Raw genomic sequence first — 16962 nt, forward strand, 5'->3', positions numbered from 1 at the left:
ATAATTTCCCACGGCACCGCTAGCAGTAAGGGAAGCAATCAGGTAATTTGAACTCCATCGCCTAGAGTTTTATTTCCGATCATAAAAAGAAAAAAAAAAAAACATCTTATCGGTTGAGTTGCCGAGATTAACAAGTGAAGGTGACAGGTAAATAACAGTACTCGGATTTCATAAGTACCAAGGTGATTTTGTATGTATAAAAGCGATCACAGAAATTGAAGACTCAATCAGTGTGCATGCTTTGGCAACTCACACATCTGAATCTGCTTATTCATGCTTCAAAAATACTTATTGATTTTCATAATATATGCAGATAACATTTGCTGTTTTATCATTTCAAACTAAATAAAAATACCTCATTTAGCGATCCACGTTACCTAATCATCTCAGCGTGTGCATTTATGCGTTAGGAATACTAATCTATCGCATACATACATGCAACGTTTAGTTTTTAACCGTTCTAAACTCAAACTTATCTATATTCAAGGGCGTGTATCGTATTAACATTTTAAAGCGTATCTCAAACACGATAAGGACACATACTCGTGTACAGAAACAGAAACTCAATAAGACTATTTTCCAAGGCCACAAAGATGAATACCGGAGTTCTTAAGACTACTTCTCCATTCAGTAACATAGGAAAGTTGTTAATATGTCGCTAGCACCTTAAAAACACCCGTAAACCACCGAGTAACAACGAGTAATGGAGGTGCGGGCAGGTGTGGTTAAGAATATGAGACGCGGAGGCAGCCAGATGTTGATGCAATCCGTAAACATTGCCATAGAACATCTGAAACTTAATTACTCGTGTAAAATGTGGTTAGCAGGTGTGTGTGTGTGTGTGTGTGTGTGTGTGTGTGTGTGTGTGTGTGTGTGTGTGTGTGTGTGTGTGTTCCTAGGTGTGAGAAATTGTAAGTTTTATTTTATGTTGTGTATATAACTATGTTGTGTTATGTTGTTGTGTTATGTTATATAGAGATCCCATTGTCCTTTTTTCTCAGCGTCTTAGCTTGCTGTCAACATTTTATCTAATGAGCGGATGTTGATAATTTAGAAGTGTTTTCATGACAAGTGGTAATTTATTGAGGACTCGATAACATGAAGAACAAAAAGTTAATGTTATATAGTTGTATTTTAAAGCACCAGCGTCTTATCTCTGCAACTTTGAACTGACTTTAATGGAAATTGGTGAGTTGTTAAGGGTGTTTTTATGAATGTAGTTGTAGTTTACCAATGACTCAGCAACGTGAATAACTAGAAAAAAAACAAACTTATCTTATGTTCTCAAAATTTTCAGCGTTTTATCTGGCTAACAACTTTCAACAAACTTTAAAGGGAATTCAAGAGATATTAGGAGCGTTCTTATGATTTCAATTTTAGTTTGTTAATGACTCAGCAACATGAATATAGATCTGGTGTGTTATGTCATACAGCTGTTATGTCATGCAGCTGTTATGTCATGCAGCTGTTATGTCATGCAGCTGAATTCTCAACTTTCAACATTAATAGAAAGTGATGAGGTAATCAGTTTCTTTTTATTATTATTCTAGCGGTAGTAAAAGATTCCGTTACATGAATGAAAGACCACATTTATGTTATGTTATGCTATACAGAGTGGAATTCTCAGATAGCAAATCTTATCTTGATAGATTTTAACGGATTTTAGTGGCAGTTAATGAGATTTTCAGCGTGTTTTCATGATTTTAGTAGTTCATTAACCCGGTAACGTGAATAACAAAACAGCAGCGAAAATCCACCAAACCACCCTCGAGGCCATTCAAGACACTCATGCCGAGAAAATACAACGTTTCAGAATGCTACTCCCGATTTCTCCTCCTTCCTTAACCCTCACACCCCACGGCACTCAGCTCTCACCATCACGACACGCAACCCTCACCCCCCATGGCACTCAACTCTCACCCCCCATGGCACTCAACTCTCACCCCCCATGGCACTCAACTCTCACCATCACGGCACTCAACTCTCACCATCACGGTACTCAACCCTCACCTCATCTCCTCTCCCTCATCGCCTGACACCCAACCCTCACCTCAGCCTCTCCTGACACTCTCCCTCACTTCCTTAGCATCTCATTTTCACACTTCCGTCACTGGGAGTCGATTCATCACACTTACTCGCTCCCCTCGCTTCCCTCTCTCTCTCTCTCTCTCTCACTCTCCCCTCTCCCGCTCCCTCGCCTCTCGCTCTCATTCGCTCACTGCTGCCACCTTCTGAGTGAGTGTTGTTGCTGTGCTGACGGTATGGAGTGAATGAGTGAATGAGTGAGTGAGTGAGTGAGTGAGTGAGTGAGTGAGTGGGTAATTATTTTAGCGTGTTTTTTTTTTGTTTTGTTTGTGTTTGTATTATTTTATTATGCATGTTTGTTTTTCTTCTCTGGATTGAGGGTTTCGTTTGTAATAGTGTTTTTCTTTTCTCTCTCTCTCTCTCTCTCTCTCTCTCTCTCTCTCTCTCTCTCTCTCTCTCTCTCTCTGGTTTTTACACATTACCCATTTTTTTCCCTTCCCAAACCCTTATCGCATTTTTCTTTTTACTCATTCCTTTCTTTTCATTTTTTCGTTATTGTTATTTTTTCCTTTCACTGTTACCATCATTCGTTTGTTTTTAGGTGAATGTCAGAAGTGAACGTATATATGTAGCTTTATACGTTCACCTTTTGATGTTCACGTTAAAGCCACAGAAACTGACCACAAGTGACTTTACGTACAACAGAAAGGCAAGAATCTCTTTAGAAGTGTTCAGGGATAACTTAGAATCCAAAACGCCGCTTGGGGAAAGTATATCCAATTTATTCCATATTTCCTGCCATTACTCGTATCATCTTTATTTCAGTTTTTCTTTTCCTGTGTCATTCCAAATTTCTAGTCTTCGGTATCAACAATTTTTCACTTATTACATCTTCTTCGTCACTATTTTCACTCTCGTTTGCTCTTATTCCTTCATTTCATTCCATTGCGTTGATTTGTCATTCTATATTTCCTTCAATTAATCGTATATCATCAACTTTCGTCTGCTTTAATTCCTTCATTTCATTTCATTGCGTTGTTGTTGTTTTTTCATTCCATATTTCCTTTCCCTCCTGTCTTCCACGTCATTCCAATCTTCTCGTCATGGGTATCAACAATTTTTCACTTTTTATTTCTATTTATTACATTTTCTCTGTCACCATTATCATCTGTGTATGCTTTAATTCCTTCTTTTCATATTATTGCGTTGCTTTTCATTCCATATTTCCTTCCTTCAATCCTATCATTCTTTTTATTTTGTCTTGTTTTCCCCGTCATTATTATCATTCTCTTCTGCTCTAATTCTTTCTTTTCATATTATTGCGTTGCTTTTCATTCCATATTTCCTTCTATCATTCTTATCACCGTCTTTCCCTCCTGTCTTCCCACGTCTTCCAATCTTGTAGTTTTTATCAACAATTCGTCACTTCTCTATTTATTCCACCTTTTCTTATTATCATCCTTGCTCTAATTCCCTCTACGTTGCTTTTTCATTTCTTATTTCTTTCTATCAATCCTTTCTATCCACCTTTCTCTGCCTTCTTTCCTCTAGTCTTTATCATCCATTCGTCACTTCTCTTTGTTTATTCCATCTTCTCTTATTATCATCCTTGTCTGCTCTGATTCCTTCCTTCCTTATTAATGCGTTACTCTTCATCTACCTTTTATCCATTGGCGTCCTTGATCCTTTCTCTGCGTCACGATACAATAAGCACCAGAAGCAGTGTGCGAAATATTTATAAACGCTTACAAGAAATTTATGGGTGCAAAAAGAATATACATTGTAATTTCTTCTAATTTTTTTAAGATTATATGCGGCTGCGGAATAAGTAAAGATGTCCCGGTGTGATTGGTGATTGGGGGAAAGGTGTACAGTGGAACCATGCGTGCTTTGCGGGTCCGAGGGGTCTCCAAGCGCACGGGTTCGAATCCTGTCCACGGTCCGAGTGTAGGTTGAGCTTCCTCACTCGGGACAAGGGTTTCCTAGCGGGTGGGCTTTGAGATAGGAGGGACCACAAAAATATCCCCTTTAGCCCAAAAATTTCCCGTGAAAAGCCCACGTGGTATAAAAAAAAGTAGGCAGTCAAAGGGTTAACCAATATCCAAATAACTGTGATAATTGTGCACGTATAGATTGAAGAGTAAAAGAAAAGAAGAAAAAGTAAAAGAAATATTAGTTTCGCCTGTCTTTTAAACCACAAAGGTGTTTAAAAGAGTTCAATAGAGATAAAATATAAGAAAAGAGTTAGTTTTGTCTTTCTCTCAAACCACAAAGGTAATTAAGACTCTTGAATAGAAAAAAAGAGTATAAAAAAGCGTTAGTTTTGTCTTTCTCTCAAACCACAAAGGTATTTAAGACACTTCAATAGAGAAAAAATATAAGAATTTGTTTGTGATTGAAGGAAAAGTTGTGCAGCGCTGGGGAATGTATCAAAGCATTAGAGAAAACGGGATTTGGTTTGCTTTGTTGTGTCTACAGTTGAACAATATTGCTGTAATCCTCTTACGGTGCCGTGTTGCTTTTTGCGTTGTATTATTTTCTGATGTTTTCTTTTTTTTATTGTCTTATTTTGTTTATCCATCTTTTTTATCTTCTTCTTCTTCTTCTTATTATTATTATTATTATTATTATTATTATTATTATTCTTCTTCTTCTTCTTATCATTATTGTTGTTTTGTTGTTGTTGTTATTATTATTATTATCTATTTATTTGTTTATTTTTGTTTTTATTTTTGCTTGTTTTGTTTTTGCTAAGGAATGATTTTTCTTTATATTACCACTATTCTTCTCCTCTTCCTTCATTTTCTTCTTCTTCTTCTTCTTCTTCTTCTTATTATTATTATTATTATTATTATTATTATCATTATTATTATTGTCATTATCAGTTTATTTTTCTTTATCAATTTAAGTTCTGTTTTGTTTTCTTTTATTTCTTCTTTATATTTTTCCTTTTCCCTCTCCACTTCCCCCTCCTTTGTTACATTTCGTCTATTCCTTTCTCGTTCATTTTTCTACATATTTTCCATCTCGTCTTGGCTTCATCCTTAAGGCCACAGCAGCTGGGAAGTCCACAGTACAGCTCACCTTTATAAGCCTCAAGGTGTATCGTGGCACGCGGCAGTGGTTCAGTGGAGGAGTTAGTGCCCACGCGGCAGTGGTTCAGTGGAGGAGGTAGTGCCCTTTTTTCCTTTCATTTACCTCTCTTTCCTGGTATTAGCGGCGGCATAACTCAAACCCTGACCAGTCCACGCAGGGGAAACACTCTCATTACCCGACAATGTGTGTGTGTGTGTGTGTGTGTGTGTGTGTGTGTGTGTGTGTGTGTGTGTGTGTGTGACGATCTGTATTCCCTCACTGTCTAGCTGAATATTTCCCATCGTCCCCCGCTATTTCTATTCATTTCTTTACTTTATCTATTTACTTATCTATTTTACTTATCTGTTTCGTTTATCTATTTTATCCATTTACTTATTTATTTTATCTTTATTTTATTTATCTATTTCAGATATTCACTTTTTTCAACGTTTATTCTACGGATGAGAGAAAAAAATGCCAGTTTTGTATTTTGAGAAGCTCTGATAGTCGTCTTTTGAAAGTGTTATAGTCAGTAATGCTTTAAAAATAATCAATAATTCCATAAATCAATAAAACAAGATAAAAGACAGTCAAAACTTCATAGTAGTATATTCGATTTGTGTTAGCGTAAGAGATAAGAAATCTTTGAAGTACCTCTTTGAAATGTTACCGTCACATCACCTGCGACCTTCCTGATGATATGTATTTATTCGTTACTCATCAATTTATACATTCACCTTACTTTATTTCCATCCGCATTACCTATTTACTGAGTCATTACAAGATGAAGTACAAGTGAATGCATAAAATAAATAAACAAATGAAATGAAAATAACGTGAATTAATCTGAAATGAAAAACAGCAACAAGGCGATCCGTTCAAGACTAGATAGAGTTCTGATGTTTGCCCACAGTTCACGTTCCTTAATTTAAGCATTTCAATACTCATTCTACTTTCAAATACGTCCATCTTGATCCACTTCGCGTAGGAAAAGGAAGGTAATGGGCGATAAAACACATGATCAATCTTATATGTCTGTGTTTCTGATGGTTTTCAATATAATAATTTTTTATTTCTATGTACAAAAACATCTCGTGTGGAAAAAGAAAAAATAAAGTAGTAATAAATAGCAGTAGAGTGGTTAGTATGTTTTCGTGATTCTGAGTAACTTTAACCCTTTCAGTACCACGGCAAGGTTTCATTTTCATTTTTCTTTCATGCCACTTCAAGATTGTATTATTTTGTAATGTACGAGTATTTTGTGGTGATGAGGGAGTTGAAAATCTTCTCTACCTACGCGTCGACAAGTGCTACCAGGTCTGTTCACTATGTTCCGCTTAATTACAAGAGAATTTATGAAGCTTTGAATTATCTCCAGTACTGAAAGGGTTGATGCAAAGTTATTCATCGTGGTCTTAGGAAATAGTATCATGATCCGATAAAAGAAAAGTATGGTGTAATGTTCGGAAAATTGTATTAAAACGTTCTTTTATTTTATTTTCATTTTTTTTCTTGAAGTGTTTTTGAACTTTTATGAATTTTGTGATGCGATAACTTTCATCAACCTGGGTATCTTTTTTATCGGCTTTATTTATTTACCGTGTCTTCGGGAAATTTTGTCGCGATCTGCTGCACCGCGTAAAAAAATACATATAAGTGTAATAACAAGCATTGGTAAAAGAATTATTACTTTCATGGTAGTGAATGGTGTTCCTTTAACTCTTTTCACTATTATGGTCGTTCTTTGTTACTGTTTATTATTAAGAAAAATTCCTGAACACAGAAAATGGGAAAAGTTAATGTGATGTTTTGTTGCCCACAGAACTGTTTAGAAATGTGCACCACAAAAGTAAAAGCCTGAAACGTTGTCGGAGATTACGAGAAAAAAATTGTGTAGTAGTGAAGGAGTTTTCATTACTTTAGGAAATTTCATCTCAATCCACAGTGCCATAAAAATGTAATACAGTGACAACAGAGTAAGTTAAATACATTCATTCATATTTAATACAGTATTTCATTGTGTCTTTGGGAAATTTTGCCTTAATCTACAGTGACTTGTGAAGAAAACTACCACAGCGGCAATACATATCGATGCAATCAATCATAAATTTTCGTGGCTGGATTGCGTACTCTTGTATTTTTATTCCGTCTAGAAAATTTTACCTCGATTCATTGTTCCAGAAAAAAATATTGAATAGCAATAGATGTCAACAGAATAATTCAATACTTTTTTAACATAAGTCAGCGGTAATTTAATCCTTCCACTGCGATATGCAACGGTTCACTGCACACAATAAAACTATGAAATTACTTTTTAACAACGATAAGAAAGAAGGCGATTGAAACTATATACTACAATTCCTAGTCACTGTAATGTTTCAAGGCGGCTGTGTAACAAGAACAAAGGTATCGAGAATAGTTGGTGATTGATGAAAGATGTGCTAAATACTAGTGAAAGGGTTCAGTCAGTTTAAACATGGCCAATAATACCCTAAGAAAAATAATGAAATAAGTGAATGGGTTAAGTCGATTATTTCAACTTGGCCAACAATACCCTAAGAAAAATAATGAAATAAAATAGATTGGTGATTGAGTCCTGAATAAGTATTAAGTATAACTAATTCTGTATAACACTTCATGCCTTTCCTTTTAATGTACGGACTTATTGGCGCCTCTGGGACATTTGAGCGGCGAACACTGTGACGCAATGAAACAAAAGGATGACTGAATGAAATGTTTTTGTCGCTTTGAAATTAAGGAACTGTACAGCCATTGTGTCCTGCGAATACAATAAAATGGGGAGAGAGAGAGAGAGAGAGAGAGAGAGAGAGAGAGAGAGAGAGAGAGAGAGAGAGAGAGAGAGAGAGAGAGAGAGTTGTCTTCAAAATATAGAAAAAAATGGATTGTAAAATAGAACGAAGAAAACAATATTGCAGTTAGAAAAGAATATATAAACTAAAGCAGAAAAAAATAAATTGAAAAAAGGATTAAAAAAAAAAACATTGAATTAATTGATATGAAAAATGAAAATGATGCAAATACCATCTCGCTCAGGAGAAAAATAGAAAATATTTAGAAGAAAAAAAAAAACAGTTTGGAAAGAATTTGAATATGAACAAAGATGCGGAGGGAAAGAATGAACAACTGAATACATTTGAGTCAAAACTGAATGAAAGAATAGGAAAAATTAACACTTTATAAATATCAATAAAACAAGAAATCTATAATGGCAGAGAAACTGAATCAAAAACACAATGAAACGGAAAGAAATGGAAGATAGATTTGAAATAATAGAATAAAGAACAAATGTGCCAATGAAAATTATAACAAAATCGCAGGAATATAATGAAGAAAAAATAGAAAAAAACAAATATCAAACAATTGGAAAAAAAAAAAAATCGGGAAGGGAAGATGGTGAAAAAAGATATACGCTTTGAAAAATAGAACTAAAAACATGAAAGAGAATAAAAAATAGAGAAAAGGATTTGATAGCCTTGGGAAAAAGATAGTGAAAAAGATATACGCTTTGAAAAATAAAACTAGAAAAATGGAAAGGAATAAAAAAATAAAGAGAGAAAAGAATGTGGTAGAAAAATTTCATCCATGCATTAACCCTTTCGTTGATACTTAAAATGCTTCCCTCAATCCAAAAATAGTGTAAACCATTTATCACTTTTTTTTTCTATATATGAGAGGAAAGCTGGCCAATGGTAACATAAAATAAAAAAAAAGGCCCACTTAGTTCCCAGTTCCTTGCAGGTCCGAGAAAGTTAGCCAAAATAAAAGAGAGAAATGTCTGATGATAAATGAATGAATAATTAACGAAATGTAAAAAAAAAAAATAAATAAATGAATAAATATGAAAAATAAACGAAAAAAGGAAGGATGATTGAATGAAAACTTTCCCTTCATACTTTTGGAAAATTACGATCACGACATAGAATAAGAAAAAATAAATAACGATTGAATAAAATGGAATAAGAAAGGATAAATAAACGTCTAGACACGATATTTCTTGTAGCTTTATGACCTTTTTTTGTCCACGGTGCCTTTCAAATATGTTGGTGAATATATAAGCAAAGAAATACACAAATAAAACTGACTGATATAAAGTTCCTCGGTTTTTATTTAGGCGTCTTTCGTGTTCGCTGTTACAGAAAAAATAAATAAAAGATGAATATTTATAGATGAAGAAATATAAGAGAGAGAGAAAGATAGTTAGATAGATAGATAGATAAGGAGAGAGAGAAAAAGATAGAGAAAGAGAGAGGTGATGATGGTGGTGAGTGAATTAAAACCTTCCCCGCGCAACTTTAGATTTAATTGAGTATATATAAACGAAGAAATATAAGAGAGAGAGAGAAGGTGATGATGGTGGTGGTGATTGAATTAAAACCTTCCGCGCGGGACTTTAGAAACTTTTACAATCATGACATCGACGATAAACCATTAAATTAAGAAACATAACATAAATGAATTAGTAAAAGGCTGGATACGTGTTTTTTTTTTTTCTTTGCTTTTTTTTTTTTATATACGTGAAGTTATTCCTCCGCGCCGCTTCGGAAATATAGAAACACATGAATGAAACAAATAAAGATAATTAAATGAATAAAACTGACGGAATATACTGCAATGCTTCTCGTGCTTTGAGGAAACTTGTCTTCACTGCGACTGAAATAAATAAATAAATAAATAAATAAATAAATGTCTATCGTGTATATTTGTATCATTAACAGTGCAGTGATTGGAATCTTAACCATTTTAGTGAAAGTCGGGCTATCAAATAGTCATCTACAACATTTAAAAGCCTTATTATTTATTCATTTATTTATTTTATTCCTAATTTTCTTCTTATTTTCTTTATTAATCACTAGTGTCGTGGTTGCCCTTGTGTTGGCGCCAGTCAGTATCTTCTGTCCACTGTGTTTTCCTTCATTCCCAGTCGTTTCACCTCTCTCTCTCTCTCTCTCTCTCTCTCTCTCTCTCTCTCTCTCTCTCTCTCTCTCTCTTCATTTAAATCTCCTTTTTCACCTAAATCTCTTTCTTCACCTAAATCAATTTCTATTTACCTAAATCTCTCCCTTCACCAAAATCTCTTTCTTCACCTAAATCAGTTTCTTCAACTAAATCTTTTTCTCTTCACTTAAATCTCTTCCTTCACCAAAATCTCTTTCTCTTCACCTAAACCTCTTCCTTCACCAAAATCTCTTTCTTCACCTAAATCAATTTCTTTTCACCTAAATCTTTCTCTTCACCTAAATCTCTTCCTTCACCAAAATCTCTTCCTTCACCAAAATCTTTTCTTCACTTAAATCAATTTCTTCACCTAAATCTCTTCCTCTTCATCTAAATCTCTTCCTTCCCTAAATCTCTCCCTTAATCTCTTTCTTCACCTACTTCTTCCGTTTACTCGTCTCCTCCGCGTCACTCCCTCAAGATCATTACTTTTCTTTATACTACAGACTAAAATGTTCGCTTCTAGGTGAGCAAAGGTGAAATTGACGTCACACTCTTTGTTTGTCTCGTCAGATCATTCATTACAGTGACATTGGTGTTGATAAAAGATTGCTGGGTAGTGAAAGAGTTAAACCAAAAATTAAAGGTTAAGGTGTTTCTCGTTGTCTTCAGGAACATTTATTTTGATTTTTATTCATTTATTTATTTATCTATTTTTTGTCTCAGCGTGGCATCGGAGAATAAGTGTATGAATAGATGACAATAAAAGGATGTTTGACGTACGTTTTAGGGAAGTTGCTGTGCTTGTGCGACGCTTCAGAAACAGAAACAATAGTTGAAATAGTTGATATATAAAGATTTCCTTTTCTTTTTAATACATTACACATTTATTATCACTGTTTTATTATTATCCTTATTATTATTATTATTACTATTATCATTGCCATCATCAACATTTTCTCTTTTTCTTCCTCTTCTTCTTCTTATCATTAATATTAGAAAGTTACGTTTTTTTTTTTTTTATCATTTCTTATCGCCGTTCATGACATTGATCTTCTCATTGTTATTATTACGTTCTTGTTGCTTCGTTTAGCTTCTCACTGTTATGTTTTCTCAATGCCACTCGTTACATTTCTTACTGTTCTTGTTTTTATTCATGTTCATGTTCCTGTTCTTGTTTCTGTTTTGTTATCTTACGAAACAGATTATGGAGACAGATTGCAAGAAAACGCTTTAGATTTTATGTAAGGACGCGTTAACTCTTTTGCTGTTATTATTATTGTTATTATTATTATTATTAAACGTTTATTGCTTCGATACACAAAAACGAAAGACAAAACATGAGGTTGGTTTTGTATTTTTTCTCTGATACAGAACTCTTTAGTGGACTGTCGTGTAAACATGCTTGACAGAAACCTTGGAACAAAATTGTATGGGAGAGACAGGGATACATTTTGTTTGGTTGGGAGAAAGGGAAGACAAAGAAGGAGACAAAGGGAAGGAAGAGCGGGGCAAAGAACAAATAGGGAGACAAAAACGAAAAAGAGATAGAGACAATAACAGAGAAAGAGGAGACAAACAAGAACGAATAGTAGTAGAAGAGAAAGGAGAAAGAGATTATAACAAGGTGAAAGAATAAAAAGGTATAGAAAGAAACTGATATGGAAGACAAACTAGATGCCGTAGACTTGATATAAAAAATGAAATAGAAACAGAAATAGAGAAAATAAGATACGAGCAAGATTAGAAAGACGGAGAAGAGGTATGGAGACAGAAATAGAAGTAGAGAAGAGGGACACAACGAAGAAGAATAGTAGTAGCAGTAGTAGAAGAGGAAGGAGGAAGAGATTACAAAAAAAAAAAAGCAAGGTTAGCTCAGATTAAAGTTATTTAGGATAGGGTAGGTGAAGTTCAGTTTGGCTAGATTTGGTCAGGTTAAATTAGGTTAGGTTAGTTTATCTCCACCTTACCTCCACCTAACCTCCACTTTTCTCTCCATCTCCACCTTCCCTCCACTCTTATCTCCACCTTACCTCACCTAACCTCCACTTTTCTCTCCATCTCCACCTTTCCTCCACTCTTATCTCCAGCTTATCTCACCTAACCTCCACTTTTCTCTCCATCTCCACCTTCCCTCCACTCTATCTCCACTTAACCTCCCCTTTTCTCTCCATCTCCACCTTCCCTCCACTCTATCTCCACCTTACCTTCCCTTTATCTCCACCTTCCCTCCATCTTAAGTTAGGTTAGGTTAGGTTAGGATTGTTTTTATTTTCCGTGGTTACTCAGGCGTCTCATCGATTTGCAAGTGTTTGGCGGAGTGAAGGGAAGCGTGGCGGAGGATGTGTGTGGAGTAAAGGTTTGGAATTATCGCTTTTTTTCACGTTTGGAAGAAAGCAAAGTTGTTTTTATTAATTCACGTGTTGGTGATTGCAAGCGTGTTCGTGTGATTGTGAGGCAGTGTAGTGGTGTGTGTGTATGTGTGTGTGTGTGTGTGTGTGTGTGTGTGTGTGTGTGTGTGTGTGTGTGTGTTTACTTCGTAGTGTGTGTTATTCTAATCATCAGTAGTAGTAGTTTTTTTTTTTTTTTTGTATATACATATTATTATTATTATCATCATACCGTTTTATTATTATTATTATTATTATTATTATTATTATTATTATTATTATTACTACTACTTTTATTATTGCTATTATCATCATCATTATTATTATTATTATTATTAGCAGCATTATTATCAACCGTCATCCTTATTATAAGTCATCACCGTCATAGTATTTTTTCACCTTCGTTATTATTGGCACTGTTCATTTGCCACTACGTTTATTATTGCATTTTTCTACATGCGGTGGAAAAACCTACACTAAAGCCTCGTGTTCTTGTTCTGTACGGGGGAAGGTGAACGCCACTTTGTGTCTATCTCATCATAACAACCCCACGATGAAAGTCACCTAATTTTTCCCTAAGAGCCTCACAGAAACGCATAAATAAACCAGTAAATGAAAGGAAAACAAAGTAAAGCAAGATGAATAAGCCAAACACATTCCTACTTTAATTTTTCCTTATAATTCTCAAATATGTTTTCCTATTGAGATAAAGAGACAAAAAAAAAAAAAAATGTAACGCCCAATAAGAATGACTAAGAATGAATAAGATAATTGGTATGATTCCCTGCGTGGAAGTGTTACATGTACTTAAACATCATATTTGTGTTGATAAGGCGCAGCGCATCTCACCAATATATAAACTGGCAGGAGAGAGAAAAAAAAGAGAGGAGATAAAGGAGCGCAGTTTAAGCGAGCGAGAACTGCGACAGGAGGGTGAATACGCGTCAGAAACATGCACAGGTAGTGGAGTGAGACGTTTGTAAAGTCGGTATTAGCGGCCATATTCACACCTTGCTCTCTCACCATGAGGCCCCATAGACGATTAGGCGGGTTTTTAAGACAGTTTTTCCTTATGCTAGCTAGAAATCTTGCCAATCCATCACAAGAACTACAAAAATACCCATAAAAACATGCTTGAGTATCTTCAACCAGAGCCTTTGGAAATAGTCGTGAGAGAGCGAGGCGTTATAAGTCGGTGTTAGGACAGGTATAGAAATTATGTGACAGGTGTAGACAGTCATTGTTAAAGTAATTATGCCAGGTATCCGATCAGGTGTGTTAAGGTAATGCTCACTGTATGAATATGTATGTGTGTGTGTGTGTGTGTGTGTGTGTGTATTATTTATTTATTATTTTTTTAGATTATAATTCAAATGCCTGACTAATTTATTTGCATCTATTTATTAACTGGTTTTTCTGCACAAGACACACTGTTAGTCTTATGATTCTCAGTGAGGTGAATTTGCTGGATTGTGAGAGGAAGACTTTCATGATTTTGTTTACTTCCTTCAGTCAATATTTATTCAGTCACTTTTGATATACTGTTCTGTGTTTTATTTATCGCCACACAAAGCACTTTATAATTCTTTTTAACACCCAGCGAGGTTAACTTGTAGCTGAAAAAGAATGTGCGTCATAATTTCGTTTTCTTTCCTCAAGCAATATTTATTCATCATTACTGATATACTGTTATGGCTTTTTTATTTATCCCAACACAAAGCGCTTTATAAATCCATCAATTCCCAGCGAGGTAAACTTAACACGAATTTAATTAAGAAAGAACCTACGTCATGTTATTCTTTTCTTTTCTCCAGTTATATTCATTCATCATTACTGATATACTGTTGTCTCTTTTATTTATCTCAACACAAAGCTCGTTTTTAAATCCTTCAATTCCCAGCGAGGTAAACTTAACACGAATTTAATTAAGAAAGAACCTATGTCATGTTATTCTTTTCTTTTCTCCAGTTATATTCATTCATCATTACTGTATTTCTCTTTTATTTATCTCAACACAAAGCTCTTAAATCCTTCAATTGTAAACTTATATTTAATTAAGAAAGAACCTATGTCATGTTTTATTAATCATTACTCTTGTTATATCTTATGTGTTTTATTAATTTATCACACACTAAGCACTGTTAATCCGCAGTGAGATAAACTTATAGGAATTTAATTAAGAACCTACGTCATTTTTTTTTGTCTTTCATTAGCCCTCAGTAATTGTTCTAGAGTAATAGTATGCCGTTATTTATTTATTTTTAAGGTATTTTATTGATCTTAGAGTTTTTCCAGACAGCGAAGTGAAGAATCCGATTCAAATATTCATGATGTGTTTTTTTTTTTTCTTCATGTCAAAATGTTTCTTGCTTTATCATTATACATTCATCATACATTCATTGCCGTAAGGACGCACACTGAGCACTGAAGGAACTCGACACAACACAAGCAGAGGAAACAAGTAAGGGAAATACGAGTGACATTTTCTCTCTTCTCGGACCTAAACAAGCGGAGGAAACGACAAGAGAAATTTGATCAACATGTGGCATTTTCTCTCTCCTCGGACCTAAACAAGCAGAGGAAACAAGTAAGGGAAAATTGAGTGACATTTTCTCTATCCTCAGACCTAAATATTTGTTTTCGCCAACCAACATTATTTTTTGCGAGGTCTTTAAATCCTCAAGGCAGGGAACTTCCAAGAACACAATGTAAAGTTAACTCGGCCTCGTTGTCAAAATTTAGGAGTGATTTTTTTTTCTATGTCCTTCTGGCAAATTAGTTTTTTATGAATCGTTCTTCTTTATTTATTTATTTACTTTTTTAATTTTCCCAGTCTAGAAATTTAAGAAAAACACAAACGCCATAATACACAAAATTCAGGAACGATTTTTCATCTTCCTTTACTTTTTTTTTTATTAATCATTCATTTTTTTACAAGCTTCAGTACTTCCTAGTTATAGAAATTCTCGAGATAGCGAATAAGAGGGCTTGAAATTAAAGGTTAACCCGCCACGTCACCTAAACCTTACCAACGAATCGTGTTTCTCTTCCTTCAGGCGATACTTTATTATTCTTTTTATTAGACAACCATTTTTTACACGGCACAGCACCTCTCCGGCATGAAAGGTCTCGAGGCAGCGAACGCGTGCTAATGCTAGTGAATATATACCACCGCCACCACCCAGACATTATCAAGATTCCACTCCTGTCTTTCTGCAAACCTGACCATTTGATCACTGTACATTATCATTTGTTTTACACGTTGTAATATTTCTCTGGTGTTAATATGTTTGATGCCAGTGCAGCTTTTATCACCGTCATCACCTCAGTACCATGGACATTACAACCCGCCCTTCCCTCAAACCCAAACATTTCACCACTATACCTTATCATTTTTTGCACGGTGCTTTATCATACGAACAATTCTCGAGGAAGCGAACTTGAGGAAACACAAGCGAGGATGCAGCGTGTGAAGGCAGGAGCCAATCAGATCCCGTACCCGCGCCCTGCACCTCCAAGCACCAATGGGAGCCCCGCAAATCTGGGCACGGGGATGATAGCAGGAGATAGCGACGTATGGGGACCGCTCTGCCTCGCCCGCCCAGCCCCCCTTGTGTTGCAGTCTCTCTGGGAACCTGGAGACTCACGCCCTCTCCCACAAGCTCCCCTGTCCACACTCCTAAGCCGCTGGGTCGCCGGGGTTACAATCTAGCGGTGAATTAGCGACTTACGGCCACAGGGACTAGCGCGATGTACTATGGCGTTGTGGGAGGTTATTTCGTTATCTCGTCACGTCAGGTCTGCAATTCCGCTCTCACACTCCACAACACAAGGGCTTTTGTTCCTACCGCGGGGTTTGCAGCGACGGTGGCGGCGACGGCGGCGGCGAAGAGGTGATGGCAGGCTGAGCAGGTCGTAGGGAGAGCCTGCAGCGCCGCGATCTCCCACACGGCGGTAGGGAGAAGGTCGGAAGGGTGTAGGGCGGTCGGAAAGCTGCGGTCGGGATCGTGAAGTGTTGAGTCCAGGCAGAACCGCAGGCGTCGGGAAGCCAAGGCAGGGCGGTACTCGGCACAACACTCGCCAGCCAACACTGCTCCCAGCCTCGCCTCCTGATAACCACTCAAAAGGAACTGTGGCCAAATTGCTCCTTATCCGCGTTACAAACTGATTACCCGCCTCACCCCGCCCCCTGCAGCCACCCCGGCGACGCCCCGCACTCCCCACCGCCTCAGTCCCACCGCTCATTGGCTGCTTAGCTCGTAAATATTCTCCCCCGGTGTGATGAGTGGTTGAGTCCCCGCCAGGAGGAGGAGCCAAGGGATGTGGGAGCCAATCAGCGCTCTTGTGGTAGTCTGGGAGTTGATGAATGACTTGAGTGACTAATGGGAAAGCTAATTGATGTCTACTGGCGTTTTAGGGGGAAGGGAAGACTGATTTGAAGGATCGTGAGCGCTGTATTATGTCTTTGAAGTGCTGCGGCGCTCCCTCCTTCCTCAGGCTGAGAGAGGAGACACAC

The 16962-nt window shown here is 36.3% G+C and overlaps 2 protein-coding genes across 4 annotated transcripts in view; one reads left to right on the forward strand and one right to left on the reverse strand.

Moving 5' to 3' along the window:
• The window catches only part of LOC123502977 (vegetative cell wall protein gp1-like), a 79513-nt gene extending 77448 nt beyond the window's left edge, over positions 1-2065 (forward strand). Inside the window, exon 5 of the mRNA XM_045252276.1 lies at positions 1869-2065. Coding sequence (XP_045108211.1) covers positions 1869-2065 — 197 coding nt within the window. The remainder of the gene's footprint in view (positions 1-1868) is intronic.
• LOC123503309 (transcription factor GATA-4-like) overlaps positions 1-16590 on the reverse strand; it is a 212631-nt gene extending 196041 nt beyond the window's left edge. For 2 of the 3 annotated variants that reach the window (XM_045252977.1, XM_045252976.1), the window contains exon 1: positions 16295-16590. The gene's annotated coding sequence lies outside the window, so the exon portion shown is untranslated. The remainder of the gene's footprint in view (positions 1-16294) is intronic. The other variant, XM_045252978.1, reaches the window with a different exon arrangement.
• Between the last annotated feature and the right edge of the window lie 372 nt (positions 16591-16962).

The sequence above is a fragment of the Portunus trituberculatus genome, chromosome 13 (assembly GCF_017591435.1).
Source record: "Portunus trituberculatus isolate SZX2019 chromosome 13, ASM1759143v1, whole genome shotgun sequence".
Taxonomy (NCBI): domain Eukaryota; kingdom Metazoa; phylum Arthropoda; class Malacostraca; order Decapoda; family Portunidae; genus Portunus; species Portunus trituberculatus.